The 16260-nt window shown below is 41.3% G+C and overlaps 1 protein-coding gene across 1 annotated transcript in view; it reads left to right on the forward strand.

Annotated features, from left to right (window-relative positions):
* Window positions 1-16260, forward strand: part of RYR3 (ryanodine receptor 3) — a 479585-nt gene that overhangs the window by 154172 nt on the left and 309153 nt on the right. The window contains exons 28-30 of the mRNA XM_054969918.1: window positions 925-1099; window positions 11826-12034; window positions 14544-14722. Coding sequence (XP_054825893.1) covers window positions 925-1099; window positions 11826-12034; window positions 14544-14722 — 563 coding nt within the window. The remainder of the gene's footprint in view (window positions 1-924; window positions 1100-11825; window positions 12035-14543; window positions 14723-16260) is intronic.

Consider the following 16260-nt stretch of genomic DNA (forward strand, 5'->3'; position numbering starts at 1 on the left):
CTTAACCTCTGTTTTAGGAAATTGACCAACAGTTCATATGCTGCCCAGCTGAAAAACATACAGGTGGCAACTCTAATAAGAAACTATTTTGCACTCATTTGCCTTAATTATCTTTTTGAAAAACAGTGATATACCTTCATTTGAACTGTTCATATGAGTTGAACAACACCAATTTTTTTTATTTCATTGTGCTTTTGTTGATTATGCCTTTTTGACTCTTTAAAAATTCTAAGACAGTAAACTTTAGGCTTCTAAATCCCCAAGTTATGGGAACCAGGTATGGTTGAAATATGATCTAGAAATACCACATAATATTTTGATTAGTCAATCTATAGTATTTTTCTTAAATAATTGAAGATCTGATGTTTGAATAAATTGATTAAATCATATAAATTACATACAGTTTATTTGGTTGCAGTATTTGCCTGGATGTTTTTTTCAGCAGAATTTGTAACATTGTTCCAGTGTTTGTTTTGAAGAAATAATACTGACAATTCATCACAAATGTAGGCAGAAAGAAAGAAACAGAAAACATTGTGCCCTTCCTTCAGGGTATAAGAAGGTTCCCATATAGGGTTAATTTTCATTGGAGGAAAGGGAACTGGAGATATATGGATCTTTGTAAAATGATTTATAAGCACACTTTTAGGAGTCCAGAAGTTTTAGTTCTAAAGTAATTGCAATTCAGGCTCTAGGTCTAGTTGACCTTTCTTCATGGTTCTAGTTGTACACTCATACAATGTATCAAACAACTTTGTAGACAAGTATGATTTCCAAGACATTTTTTTCATTTATTGCTTACTATTAGATGCAGCAAATTCTGTTACTGTGCGAAGAAGACTAGATTCTTGTTTTTATTGCATTTTAAATCAGCCTGTTACAAATATGTTCTAATATATGTATATTTCTCATATTATTTTTAAGGGTCAACGTTGGCACCAAGGGAGTGGATTTTTTGGACGAAATTGGCAACCAGGAGATGTGGTGGGCTGTATGATAAATCTAGATGACAAATCAATGATCTTTACTCTGAATGGGGAGTTGCTTATAACAAATAAAGGTTCAGAGCTTGCTTTTGCTGATTTTGAAATAGATAATGGTAAGCTCAATCTTTATTTTTCTCAAAAATACCGGTAAAGAAATAGTGATACATTTCTCTTTGGCTAGAGTTTTCAAATTATTTGACTGTTAAACTAGGGCATTCATATCTTTATATCCCCATTGCCTAATAGGCAATGGTCACCATAGGCTGAGCTTATGGTAAAATAATGTAATGGGAAATTTATTTGTTGTTGGCAATCACAGCAAACAAATATTTTGAAAACTCAAATGTAAGACTATCTATGAATTGCTTAGTATTGGACAATTAAAATGTATCTGAAGAATGGTTTTGTCACAGCTTGCGGCAGCCGCTGCTGGGTGGAGCACCGGTATGTCCGGTCCTGACATCAAAGGGGTGTCAGGGATGCTGCAAGACCCTGCTCTGTGGAAGGAGGGGCGGTATACTTCACCCAGACTCCCTCTCAGCCCACTCGCTGGCCTGCTCAACCTGCACCACTCATCCCCTTTGATCTCCGCCATCTCCTCCTCCATCAACTTCCCTCCTTGCCTCCACTCTCGCTCCGCTCCAACTCCACTCCATCGCTCCTACTCAACCCACCCCCAACACTCTCCTGAGCCAGCTTTTTTTTTTTGAAATTTTTTTATTTTTAATATCTAAGACAAAAACCTACAGAAAAAAAACTACAAAAGTACAAGGGAAGGGGAAAAGGGAAAGAAGAAAGAAAAGGGGAAGGAGGGCTGGAAAAGGGGGGGAGGTAACATACAAGCAATAAACACTACACTACAATGTTTTCCCTTCATACTGCCATAGTTAAAAATTTAAACCTTCATAAAGTAATGATGGAGTGGTTGACCTTGCAAAATACAAAATACAACCCATATTAAATCTTCTTCTTCCCCCCCCTAGGCCTCGGACGCAGTTCTCTCTGAGCAGCTGCAGCCATTGCGCTCGTTGCCTCCCCCCTCCCTTCAGGCTTCGAATCTTCTTCATTTTGCATGGTGTCTTGCCCAAATTCTTGATTTTTGTCCACAAAATCCCTTAGCTGATCTTCTGAATTTATCTTGTAAGCTTGATCTTTATAATTAAACCAAATTCCTTCCGGAAATAGCCATTTATACTTTATCCCTCGTTCCCTCAGGAGAGCTGCGAGCTTTTTATACTTAAATCTTCTTTTCCGAACTAGAAATGGAACGTCCTTCAGTATCTTGACTTTATTTCCCAGAAAGTCCATGTCCGCATTATATGAGTTAAATAGGATAGTGTCCCGGACCCTCCTAGATGAAAACTCAATAAAAATCTCGCGAGGCAGCTGCCGCTTCATTGCATATTTTGAAGAAGCCCGACGGACTTCCAAAATGGTGCTTTTTACCTCTTCCTTAGTTGCCCTCGCGGGTGACGCCAATAATTCCGAGGCAAGCTCCCTTAAATCCTCGTTTTCCTCCTCTTTAACATTCTGGAGACGCAAAATAGTCTGTGTTCGTTCCACTTGCAGCCCGATCAGCTGGTTTTCCACCAGCTTTAGCTCCTTGTTCGTTGCTCTCATGAGAGACGCATTTTCCCGAGCAGACTTCTCTGCCCCCCCACTACTTCCTTAATGGCTTTCACATCGCTCTCAATTAAGCCCATCCTTTGATCTGTTTCATTCAGCTTGTCAACAAAGGGTTTTATGGCTTCGATGACCGACCTTTTCACCAAGTTCTCGAGCGACTCCGCTTTTCCCTGCAGGGCAGCCGAGATTGACTTGCCCAAAGCGGGACTCTGATTTTTCGCTGCCATTTTAGGGGGGGGGGACCACCAACCTTCTGAAACTCAGCGAGGGCGAAGAAATCCGAGTCTTCTTAACTTCAGATCCCACCACTCCTTCGCATACGCTTGTAATAACAGAAGAGATTCGCTTACTTACAGGCTTCCACCTAGTCCTGTTCTTTGCCGTTTTCCGTGGCCCGGCAGCACGCAGGGTGCCGCGCACGTCTGCCGGCCTCCATGGGGACAAACGGGCAATTTACCCCCTGCATCGATTTGCCAGAGGGCAAATCTTCCCGCAGCGTCCCGGACCCTGACTCCCTCCCTGGGAGACCTGGGGGCTAATCTTTGCAGATCAGCCGCCCGGTCACACTGCTCGGACACTTCCTTTCGGACCTGCGAAGAGGAGCGTCCGACATGTCCGAGAAAACGAAAACGAATCCCCTCCTGAGCCAGCTTTTATAGAGTTTCCTTTAGCTGCCTCCGCCCTTCCTTCCAAGCTCCTTCCCTCTACTGATGCTGCCCAGCTGTGTCTGCTCTCAGGTGTTCCTTCTCTTTCACTAATTCCTCCTGGCCTCCCTTGCCTCTCTAGGGTGGGGCTGAATGTGAATGTGTCCCAGCTGAGGCTTCCTCCAGGAGTGCCTCCTTTTCTTCTTCCCTCCATCTCCTTCAGTCTGTCCTGCAGGACAGGGCTGGCAGGGCCTTTCCAGGTGAGGTACCTTGGCTGTCTCTGCCTCTGCTCATGAGGTGCTGCCCCAGCCACCATCTGGGCTGCCTGTCCCTTGGTGCTGGGCATGGCTGCCCTTCCCTGGCTGGCTTCCCCCTCTGGCTCTTTCCCCCCACACTCGCTGCCTCTGGGTCCCCTGACTCTGCTGCTGGGGTGCTGTGATGGTTCCACCCCAGACAACTGCCTGTGGAAGCAGTTGGGCAGTTGTCTCCCGGGGGTCTCCTGTCCTTTTCTCCAGGTAGGTCCGGGGGCTGAGTTGCGGACCCCGGACAGGTATCATGTTCATGATGTTCTTCTAGCACTCTTCTAAGACACAGAAGCCACAGAAGTCTTAAAATAAAACATAATATTTTGGATGAGATAAAAAACAAAGAAGAATTAAAGAAATCTCCAGGGACTACAAATATTATACAACAAATTAAGATTTTACAACAACAATTTTTGATGTTAACCTTAAAAGAAATGGAAATAAAATTAAACTATGCCAAACAAAGATCATTTGAACTAGCAAATAAACTGGGTAAATGGTTGGCATATAAAGTGATAAAGGAGAGAGAAAAGAAAATGATATTGAAAACACGTGAGGGGGATGTAGTTTTAACAGATAATCAAGATATACAGAAAGCTTTTCATCATAATTATTCTTCATGATATAAGAGCTGTGATATACCAAAGGAAAAAAATAGATAAATATATTAGAAAACAGAGCCTACCTAGGATTGCAGAACACCAACGACAAATTATGAATAGGCCTATAACAGTAAGAGAAGTGGTGGATGCTATAAAAAATATTAAGCCTAGGAAGGCTCCTGGACCTGATGGATCCTGAGGCACCGTTTTATAAAATGGGTAAAATCAATTTATATATCTCAGACAAAACAAATAATTGTAAATGGAAAGTTGATTAAACCACGTGGAATACAAAGAGGTGCAATGCAAGGATGCCCACTGTCACCATAATTGTTTATTCTTCTTAAAATCTTGAACAGAGATTTTATTTATTTATTTTCTATTTATTTTCAATTTCTATTCTGCCCTCCCAGAACTGGCAGGCTCAGGGCAGATTACATTCTATAAAACAGCACATTAATAACTTACATTTTACAATTTTGAAACAACAATATAAAACAGTACAATATAAATATTTTTAAAGGCACAAGAAACCAGTGCAGGAGTAGTCAGTTTATCGATCAGTCTGCCACCTAATCCACCATATTAAAATTACTTGCGTAGTTGGTTTAAAAGTTTGATGGTGGATGCCTCTGGCAGAAAGGGCATTCACCTCTATTTGGCCAGTAGGGGCCGAGCTCAGCCTCCACCACACACCTTGCGGAACAGCTCTGTCTTACAGGCCTGGCAGAAAGATAACAAATCCTGCCAGGCCCTGGTCTCATGGGATAGTGCATTCCACCAGGTTGGAGCCAGGACCGAGAAGGCCCTGGCCCTGGTCAAGGCTAAGCAGGCCTCTCTGGGGCCAAGGACCAATAGCAGCTGTTTATCACCTGATCAAAGCATCCTCTGGGGCACATATAGGGAGAGGCAGTCCCACAGATACACTGATCCCAGTCCGCTTAGGGCTTTATAGGTAAGTACCAAAAACTTGAATCTGATTCGGTACTCCACTGGCAGCCAATGCAGCTGGCGCAGTACTGGTGTTATATGTGCACTACTAGGCACTCCGGTGATGACACACACCACTGCATTTTGAACCAGTTGCAACTGCCGGATCAGACTCAAAGGAAGCCCCATGTAAAGCATGTTACAGTAGTCTAGCCTAGAGTTGACCATTGCCAGGATCACTGTTGTTAAGTCGCAGGTAGACAGATAAGGGGCAAGCTGCCTGGTCTGTTGAAGATGGAAAAAAGCAGACCCGGCAACCACTTTGACCTGACCCTCCATTTTCAAGGAGGCATCTAGGATCACCTTCAGGCTCCTGACCCTCGGAACTGGTGTGAGCAACACCTCATTAAGAGCCAGGAGCTTGAGCCCCAAATCCACACGCCTATGGCTCAAGTACAGTATCTCCATCTTCATAGGGTTTAATTTCAGCTGACTTTGTTTCATCCATCCAGTCACGGCTTCAAAAGCATGCTCCAGGGCATCCGGGGCTGAGCCAGGCCGTCCATCCATCAGCAGATATAACTGGGTGTTATACCATCAGCATACTGGTGACACCCAAGTCCAAAACTTTGCACCAACTGGGTGAGGGGGCACATATAGATATTAAACAATAACGGGGAGAGTATCGCTCTCTGTAGCACACCACATATCAACGGATGACAACGTCTCCCCAGTGCCACCCTCTGTCCCCGACCGTGGAGAAAAGAGACAAGCCACTGTAGTGCCATCCTCTGTATCCCCACATCGATGAGGCAGTGGGTTAAAAGATCATAATCAACCGTATTGAACGCTGCTGAAAGATCTAATAATATCAGCAGCGCCAATCCGCCTTGATCCAGGTGTCTGTGGAGATCGTCCGTGAGGGTGACCAGCAATGCCTCCATCCCATGTCCCAGGTGGAAACTGGACTGGAAAGGATCCAGGGCTGAGGTATCCTTCAGGAATCTCTGCAGCTGTTCTTCTGCCACTTGCTCAGTCACCTTACCCAGAAACAAGAGGTTCAAGACTGGGTGGTAATTGACCAGTCAGCGGAATCCAATGATGGTTTCTTTAGAAGAGGCCTCACCACAGCCTCCTTTAGCACCCTGGGAAAAACCCTGGAGCCCAAGGACAAGTTGATAATAGCCTCCAGAGAACCCCGTAGTCCATCAACACTGGCTTTCACCAGCCACGACGGACACGGGTCCAGGAAGCATGTGGTAGGCCTCACTACTCACAGGAGCCTGTCAACCTCCTCCCCAGAAAGTGGGCTGAAATGATCAAATAGGAGACAGCCAAGGGGCCTTTAGTTCACATACTGTATCAATCATGGGCAGTAAATCCCGGTGGAGAGACAAGATTTTGCCAGCAAAAAAGCTCGCAAAAGCCTCACAGCTAATATTGGAATTCAAATTTTGACAATCTCCTCCTGATAGGGAGACCAATGATCATACCACATTAAACAATTTTGCTTGGTGTGAGCTAGTTGACGCAATAGAAGCTGCGTAAAATTCCTTCTTCACAGCTTTCACTGCCTCCTCATAGGATTTCATAAGCGCCCTATAAGATGTTCTTGCCTCCTCGTCATGAGATTGCTGTCACACACGCTCAAGCCATCTTAGTTCCTACTTCTTCCGCCAAAGCTCCTCCATATACCCAGGGGCTCGACAGATGTGGGGGTGAAGAGGGCAATGGGTGCGATTTCATCGATGGCTTCAGAGAGCCAGACCTGCCAGTCCTCCACCAGCTCATTCAACAAACCTCCATGGAGCATGGGTTCTCGCAGAGCATTCTGGAAACCAATCGGACCCATAAGTCTCCGCGGGTGAGCATAAATTAGCTTGCCGCCCTTGCAGATATAAAACAAGATGAAGGAATCTGAGGAATAAAAGTTAAGAAGGCGACTTATAAACTAAGAGCCTTTGCTGATGATTTGGTATTAATTTTGGAGAACCCTATTAAGGGAATTGAAAGGTTGATGGTCAAACTGAAAGAATTTGCTACAGTAGCAGGCTTTAAGATTAATAAACGGAAGACTAAAATGTAAACAAAAATATGATGATCCAAGATCAAGTTATAAAATTAAGAAAAAAGTAAAATATTTGGGTGTTGTTTTGACAAATATGAATTGTATGTTGTATCAAAATAATTATATTAAGACCTGGAATGAAATTAAAAGAAAATCCAACTGTCACTTTTGGGAAGAATAGCTATGATTAAAATGATTTTTTTTACCTAGGATATTATTTCTATTCTAGACAATTCCAGTTTTGAGAACGGAGGCACCATTTAAACAATGGCAGAAAGATATATCTAGATCCATATGGCAAGGGGGAAAAAACCAAGGGTTAAATTTAAGGTCCTGAAGGATGCTAAAGAAACAGGGGGATTGGACTTGCCTGATCTGAAATCATATTTTGCTGCAAGTTGTTTTGTTTGGATGAAAGAATGGATCTTGTTGAAAAAACAGAAGACTATTGGATTGAGAAGGGCATGATTTAAGATTTGGATGGCATTATTATTATTAGTATGATAAAGCCAAAGTTAATGCAGATTTTAATAATCATTATGTTAGGCATAATGTGTATAATTGTGTATAAGTATGTGTATAATTGTAGTTTTTAGATTTATTTTTAATTATATAAAGCTCTTTATTTTTTAAAAAAAGAAAACTTCTGATAGAATTTGGTAAATTCCCCTAAAATTTTTGGCTGCCAGAACTCATCAGCAGCTGTATTTGACAAGAGACTTATTGGCTATAACAGTAAACTCTTTCCTAATTACTAGCTTTGAATTTAATGATTTGTGAAGTTTGATTGAAAGCTTATGTCAGGACTGGAACGTTTTGTCTTCAAATGATTAGTGTATATGTACCTGATTATAATAAATAGGATTTAAGATTGCCAACTCCAGTTTGGGAACGTCGAAGATCAAGCGGGTAACTTGTGTGAAACTAATACTTTTGCATTCCTGAGTACTGCTTTTTTATTTATAATTACTGGCTTTTTTAAAAAAACGTATATTTTTAGCAGAATCATATTCTTCAAAATAAAACTGTTCAAGGATATTTAATATGTGATATTTAACTGTCTGTCTTCTCTTAAAAATCTAAAAAAATCTGCCTTTAAAATAGCCATTACATTTGACAAACTAAGAGAGAAAGCATTCTTTTTGAGCATCTACCACATGGCTGAATGATTCAGTGGGCACATTCAGTTTCTTGTTGCTTTATATCATCAGCTGCTAAAGATCCAACTTCCCTTTGGTTCTTTTATTTCCAGTGTGGCAATCTGCCTTTTTCTAATGTTCTTGTCAATAATTTTAATGGCTTTAGGCTAGTCTACATTATCATCTTTCTAAAATATTTTGTAACGATGGCTTTCCTGTAGTGCAGGCTTAGTCAGTTTGATCTTTAAACCTGCAGTATAAATTGATTGAAATTTGAGAAATGCTTGTTTGAGACGGCCTTATACATTTAAATGGTACTTGATTATTGTTTTTATTGATTGTTAATCTCAAAGTATGACTGTAGATGCGGTTAGCTTAGGGATAGAATAACAAGTTCATTTACATGACTCTTGGTCTTTGACAGCTGTGGAGTGTGGATCTACACTATGGTAATTTTGTCGTATTTTTTATATTATATTTGAAATTTAAGGTTTGATCTTATTGGCCTCAGTTTGATATAACAGCTACCACAAACTTGTTAAAAAGGACTTACTAGATAATTAAAGCTGAGGGAGTTGAAGATTGCATCTGTTTGTGAAATCTATTGTATGTTACCAAACTGTGCTTCAAGGTGGAGGTTTATTTTGCTAAGAGAAAGTATCCTGTGGCTTTAGGGACTATTATTGTTCTGACATTATATAGAAGAATTGAGAAATTGGACTGTTTCCTGGGAAACCACAGCATTTGAATGTTCCGAATTATACAATTCGAACTGCGAGGAGAATGGTTTCTCAAATTCTGAACTGTGTTTTAATTTAAAGAAGATATAGTCAATGCAGGAAATGCATGCTTCAGATAATCAGTCAAGATTTGATGGCTATTTCCTATGAGCCCTTGTATGCAATTTTAATGCATAACCTGAAATCTCTTGACTCTTGATATAAGCTGATATAGCAACACAGCAAATGTTTTATTGCTTTCTTCACAATGCATTGCTTTGATTAAAGCTGACTAAGCTTTGTCTGAATCACACTAACAGTGCAATCCTAAACAGAGTTACTCCAGTCTAAGACCATTATTTACATATGTGTCTTTTCATAAACAGGAAGCTGTGTGTTGCTAGACCCTTTTCACACTTATAGTTTAAACTGCCATTTATGAGCATTCACCGTGATTACAATGGCTTTGGCAGAACACCCCCACGTTCCACATTGTCTGAGGCAGTTTCAATTTGGCGTCTTGTTTTTCATTTTAGACAGGCTTTGAAGCCTCGGTGCAGTTTTGGGCTTCCGAAGCTTTGCAATTCACGTCACACTTTTTTAAAAAATACTTTGAGCAGGTGTAGTAACATTGCAATGTTGGAACCCATCCCCCCATATTTGCTGATTGGACTGTCCCCTGCCCACTTGGAGAGGCAGTTAGTGGTACAGTTCTGGGGGGAAACTTTTAGCGCTTGTTCCACTCTCATTTTTTTAAAGCCAAGCCAGGAAAGGGTGAAAATGCTGCTGCTTCATCCTCTCCTGGCAACTTCCCTGCCTCTTTGGTTCCAAAGTGCTGTGCAAAAAGCTCCAGGTTTTTTTTTCTCTTTGGCAAAGCCAGAAACGTGCCTGGGAGTGAGGGAAAAGCAGGCATTTAACCCTTTCTTGGCTTTTAAAGCCAGCAGGGAATAAGTAGCAAAGTGAGGAATCATTCCTAGCTTTGAAAAAATAATAAGAGAGTTCTTGCATTTCCAAGAGGAAGGAAGCCACTGTAGAAGCAGCCTTATGACCCTTACCTCACTTTACTGATAAAAATGGCAGAAAAGGAGTTCAGAGAGCGTTGGGTGGGAGTGGTTAATCCTGCACAGACCAATCAGCTCCAGGAGAAAAGGAGAGGGGGGGAGAAGAGAAGCAGAAGGGGAGTATAGAGTTCACACTGACATTAATTGGGCCAGATGTAACTTGATTTCAGCTTCAAAACAACATAGCTGTATGTCCACAGTGGGAAAAATCAAGGATACAGCTAACAAACATCAGTACTGCATCCCATGACTACCTTGCAAATGTGAAACTCCTGCAAAAATGGGAAGCAGAACAGATACTGAAATGCTTTAAAGTCCCAGTGGGAAAAGAACCCTAGTAAGGCAACCTGAGATTCCTAAACAAGAATGTACCAACTTTCAAACAACATGTTTATTAATATCTTTAATTTTCATATTTTTGGACTTTATTATGGAAAGATCCAGACTATTTAAGAAACAGCTTTTTTAATGCAGACTCATCTTTATATAGTACCCAATTTCATTCTAGTGTGGTAAGTAGACATGGGTACAAAACAGAAAAACCCCGAAACGAGAGTTTTGTGTTTCATCACAATCCTTGAATCGCGAATCACGAAACGTAATGAAATTGCTACCTTTGCCGAAATGATTCATTAGTTTCATGATTCGTCAGAACCTGTGGCATTTCAATGGCCTCCTTCATACCAAGAGATGGCAAACTCACAGGGAGACTTCAGCAGGCTCTCCTCCACCCATCTTCCCAGTTTGCAATACATTGATCAGGAAGAGTGGGAAAGGAAGTGCTGCCAGAGTGCTGGATCAGAGGAGGACGAAGGACTAGCCGTAGTGGAGCTGGGTCAGGAAGACAGAGTGAGGGGGGGGGGTGGGATGGGGTGGAGAAAGAAAGGCACCCTCACCCAAAGACCTTCCCCCCAGCAAGGCCAAGAGCTGGAAATAAGAAGCTTCTTACAGTCTCTTTAAAGCAGCAGCAGCCAAAAGCACAATCCCAAATCCTTCCACATACTCTCCCACTCCAGTCCCAGCAAAACGCTGACATAGATCAGAACAGGAGGTCTGTGGTTGGCTGACAGACCTGCCTAACTGGGTTTGGAGGGGTGAGATTGGTGTGCCCATGGCTACAGAAGGCCCACCTCCTTGATTGCCTAGGGGATTGACCCCCAGCTCCTGGCTGTAAAGGGCAGAATGGAAGCTCTCCAGATGGCTAGGAGAGCTGCCAATCAAGGGTAAGTGGGCTATGATTGAGATATCCAATGGCAACAAAAGGTCTGGGCCTATTGTTGCCTAGGGAATCAATGGATCGACGCCAGTCTGTCTGCAATTATGAATGGTTCATGAAGCTAATGAAACAGGCCAAAAAGTCGTGAATTTTGTGATAATTTCGTGATAACTGTAGTTCCACAAAACATGGTTTTGCAAAGTACGAAACGGCCCATTTCATGACAAAATTTGCTTCATATTTCGATTCATGTCCATGTCTAGTGGTAAGATCAATAAAATGTTTTAGATAAAGAACAGGGCACTGATTTTTCAGAATGAAGATATAGGAATGAAGGTAGAGTTTTGTAAGAACATAGTGCACCCTGGTGATGTGCCTTTTATGAAGAAATCACCGATGTTCATGCTAAATTCCAGTCAGAATTTTTTTTTTAAATCACTTGCTTGAAGTATCTAGGTTACCATGTTCACTTTTGAGGTACTCTATATAATATTTTTCATGATTTGATATTAATTTCTCATTTGTTTAGGTTTTGTCCCTATATGCTCATTGGGTCTGTCTCAGATTGGTCGAATGAATTTTGGAAGGGATGCCAGCACCTTCAAATATTATACAATGTGTGGCCTTCAAGAAGGCTTTGAACCTTTTGCTGTCAACATGAACAGAGATGTTGCTATGTGGTTTAGCAAACGCTTGCCAACATTTGTCAACGTGCCAAAAAACCACCCGCATATTGAGGTAATACTACATACTGAGAAGACACCCTAATGTTGCATAGTGCTTTGGTCATTAAGAGTTATACCACAGAAGCCATTAAATCTATGGTGGCTTATTATACAAAATGCCAGTGATCAATTTGGATCTTATGATTCCCACTGTTGAATCTTATGATTCTCTTTCATCTAGTCTTCATCCAACATAGAAAGATTTCCTTGAAGAGAGACAGACTTTTCTTCATCAGAGGAAGTCTTTCTTCATCAGAAAAAGTCTCTACTGGAAGAAGTCTTTCTTTCTTGAAAGAATTCTTAGCATAAGAGGGTTATAGGATCCAACCCACTGTTTCTATGGTCATTAACACTAATAGCTTCACTATAACACTTCTGTTGTGGATTACTCCTCTTTGGGGACAAATGTGTGCATGTATCTTTAAATGCTTGATGAGATAGGTGAAGAGTGGGGGTGAAGGAGATGGATGAGTGAGTGATATGATTGGTTGATGACTGAGAGGGTGGGTGGAGTGAATGCAGTTTGAGACTGAGAGTAGAGAGAAAAGGGGCAGTCAGAAGAAAGCAGGCTAGCTGTGTGCTGCCTGAATATGTTGAAGTGTTTATGAGAGAAATATAACCTGTGTGGAACCTGAACTGAGCATGTTTGTGAAAGGACACTCAGTCAGGGAAAGGGAGGCCAGCTGTGTGAATGAGAGTAAATGAAGTAATTTTAAGAACCAAGAACTACGTTTATGAAACCAATATGCTTCTGGAAAAATAAACATTTATTTTGTTTTGTTATATCCCAGTGTAGCTGTCATTGCTATATCCCATTCATATCCTCAGGGCCACATAGAACCACGAAGGAGCCTGACGCTTAAACACGTTACCAAAGGGGAAATTTGAATAAAATATTTTGGAATAATATATTCCTGGTGGCAGCAAACTACCCAGACGGTGTAAGGGGAAGATTAAAAGAAAAATCTACCCCAAAGAAAGTACAGGTCATAACAAGTAGGCAGCACACAGCTAGCCTGCTTTCTTCTGACTGCCCCTTTTCTCTCTACTCTCAGTCTCAAACTGCATTCACTCCACCCACCCTCTCAGTCATCAACCAATCATATCACTCACTCATCCATCTCCTTCACCCCCACTCTTCACCTATCTCATCAAGCATTTAAAGATACATGCACACATTTACTTGGAATCATTACAGGTTTATTAATGAATCTCAGTTACTACTGCAGTTTGAGGTTTATTTAGTATCAACAGAACAGAAGATAGAAGTGAAACAGTTGTTAAACTCTTTAGTTATCCTGTCCCATGGGACCCCTTTTTGTCTTTGTTTTTTTAAGTGATTGATATGTCACACAAAAGTTAGTGATATTCTATAGCGGTTGTTGCAAGATTTTAATTGCACACAGAGCATTCAAATGATTAAACTGTACCTTTTAAAAAGGTTAATTGTGTAATAATATGAGAAACTTTTTTAATGCACAGACTGCTTTTTCAAGCAGAGATTATTAAGATGTGTATCTCAAAAACTTGCAATTATAACAAAACTTGGCTCAGCCAATCTGGAAGGGGCAGCAGGGGATGTGGCTGGTTGCCCTATCCCTCAGCCTCCATTTGTCATGGAGATCGACCCGCCCTCCCTCCCTGAATACATCATGGGACTAGCTGCTTGACAATTGGGGCTGATCAGGCATTTGGGGGGTGGGCTTTTGGCAAGAGAGGGGGCCTGTTTTTCACCTGCTCCATAATATATGTGGTGGTAGGAGTTTAAATAGGCCTGGTTAAAAGCTGGTTGGTCCATGATTAATTCACAGGAATAGGGTGGGTTGCTCAAGATAGGTAGGCATCTCAGTGATGGGGAGGTGCTTGTCCAGACTATGCCATTGCATGCTGGGTGGTTGGGTGGTGTTGCGAAGGAGCACCCCGGGTGCTGAATGGCATCTCCTCAATCTGATAGGTGCCTTGCATCCCATCAGGAGAGGCAGATGAAACTGGGCACCTCTCGACGCACGAAGCTGTGCAGGCTATGATAAACAAGGCAAGCAAAAGCTGCCAGCCAAGTTTGGAGCCAAGGTGGACTTGCCAGGTGGGCAGCCAAGAAGGATGCCTTGTGTAGCCTGCCCTCAAAATAATCAGCTTATGGTATAAGTGTAGAGATCGGCAGTTTAAAGTTGAAGGCTAATAAAGAAACCAGTTGAAGCCACATAATTGATGTCTGTCTTTATTGCCTTGGGTCATATTTGGGGGTACTAGGGCATTAGGTTGTTCAAACATGAACACTTTTACACCTAATAGATCTTAATACTTGTTAATAATACATCCCTCAAGCAGCTGGCTTGCAAAAGTACATTGTTATCCTAAAACCTGTTGTTAGCCTAAAACTTGAATCTCACAGATCTATTTCATTTGGATTTTACTTTTCTTTGTGGCTAACATGGCAACTAGTTTCCATACTGTCAAGAACAAGTGGATTTGCTCATGTTTCTCTATTTTCTAAGCAAATTTTGGTCAACTTTCATTTTTAGGTGACAAGAATTGATGGAAATATTGATAGCCCACCACGTTTAAAAGTAACCCATAAGACGTTTGGAACACAGAATAGTAATGCAGAAATGATATATTGTCGCTTGAGTATGCCTATTGAATTCCATTCATCTTTTAACTACTGTACTGGTATAGAACTTATTGATGGTTTCCAAAAAAGGTTAGATTTAAGTTTAATCTTATTCCACATTTACATCTAACTGCTCTGTTTTTTACTTATAGAATGCTTATATAATAAAAATGAAGTACCCACAAAGTACCCAAAGGACTGATGGGGGCATCTCATTTCTCTTCCCCTACTATTTCCTTTCTCTTCCCTGAAAGATTCTCCCCTTTTCCAGTGTCCTTCTGTCCTTTCCATCTGCCAATCTAACTTTATTTGCTTCCCTGTTTTCAGCTTTCTCTCCTTCTCTACTCCTGGAAGTCTCTCTCTGGGAAACTATGGCTAAGTTGTGCAGTGCTGGCCAATGGGCTCAGTTGTGCAGTGGGAAACCCACAAAGACATGGGCATCTTTCTTTCCACTGTATCACCCTCCCCACATTCCCAAACTATTTCTTCTTTCCTTCCTTCTGGCCGCTCCCATATACTTATCTTTTCATTCTTCCTGTTTTTCTTCTCATGCACCAGCCAATCAAACCACCCTTTTATCTGCTCCTCATCTTCAGTTATATAATGCATTTACTTCATTTATACCCCAACTTTATCCTCTATGGGGACCCAAAGCAGTTTATATAATTCCTTCGCTTCCATTTTATCTTCATAACAACCCTGGTTGGTAGGGTAGGCTGAAAAGTGTGACTGGCTTAAGGTCAACCAGCAAGTTTCCATGGCAGAGTGTAAATTCAAACCTGAGTCTTCCAAATCCTAATCTGAAACTCTAACTACTACTGTTGAACAGTACCAAGCAGCCAGTCCTGGATGAGTCATGCAAGTCATGTGGTATGTAGTTGCCTAGTGGTTGCTGGGCCAGGCCCCAAAGAGTCCTCCTGCAGAGACTGAAACAGTCCTGGAAAGGACCCTTCCTCTATGCATTTTATGGACAAAAACCAAGCCTTGAAGGCTAGCAGGACTGTTGTGATTGCCTAGCAATGGCCAATGAGGGCATTCATTTCTTAAAGGTATAGGTGCTGCATCTATAATTGGGGGAGTTACTCCCTCCCCCAATGTTTTTTTTTAAGATTTCAGGTTTTATTGCAGACATGGGGCTTTTCTTAAGTTTTTGAAATATTTGTCTTGTTTGTTCCTGGCTCTACTCTCTGGATTTTAGTATCCACAGATGTTAATGTTGTGAATTAGATATACTGATAGGCAACATACTTAATTTACAGGCAGCAGTTATTGTAATCTTATTATCAGATGCAGTGGTTTAGATTTAAATTTGCATATCTTCAAAGCCCTTTGGGGACTAAAATTCTTGATTTAAAAATAATAATAATAACTGCATTTATATACAGCTCTTCTAGACAGATTGGTGCCTCACCCGGAGTGGTGAACAAGTGAATGTTATTATTATCCCCACAATACAACTGGGGAGCTGGTGCTGAGAGGAATATTATCTATGGCAAACAACTTTGATCTTCAGGATACTGAATGTGAGGGACTTTAGCTAAAACTGAATGTACTGGAAGATTAAAATGTTTAGTGATGCTAAATATCAGAAACTTTACAAAGTCTTGCTTTTTGAATTTATATGCTGC

This window comes from Eublepharis macularius, chromosome 2 (genome assembly GCF_028583425.1).
Source record: "Eublepharis macularius isolate TG4126 chromosome 2, MPM_Emac_v1.0, whole genome shotgun sequence".
NCBI lineage: Eukaryota > Metazoa > Chordata > Lepidosauria > Squamata > Eublepharidae > Eublepharis > Eublepharis macularius.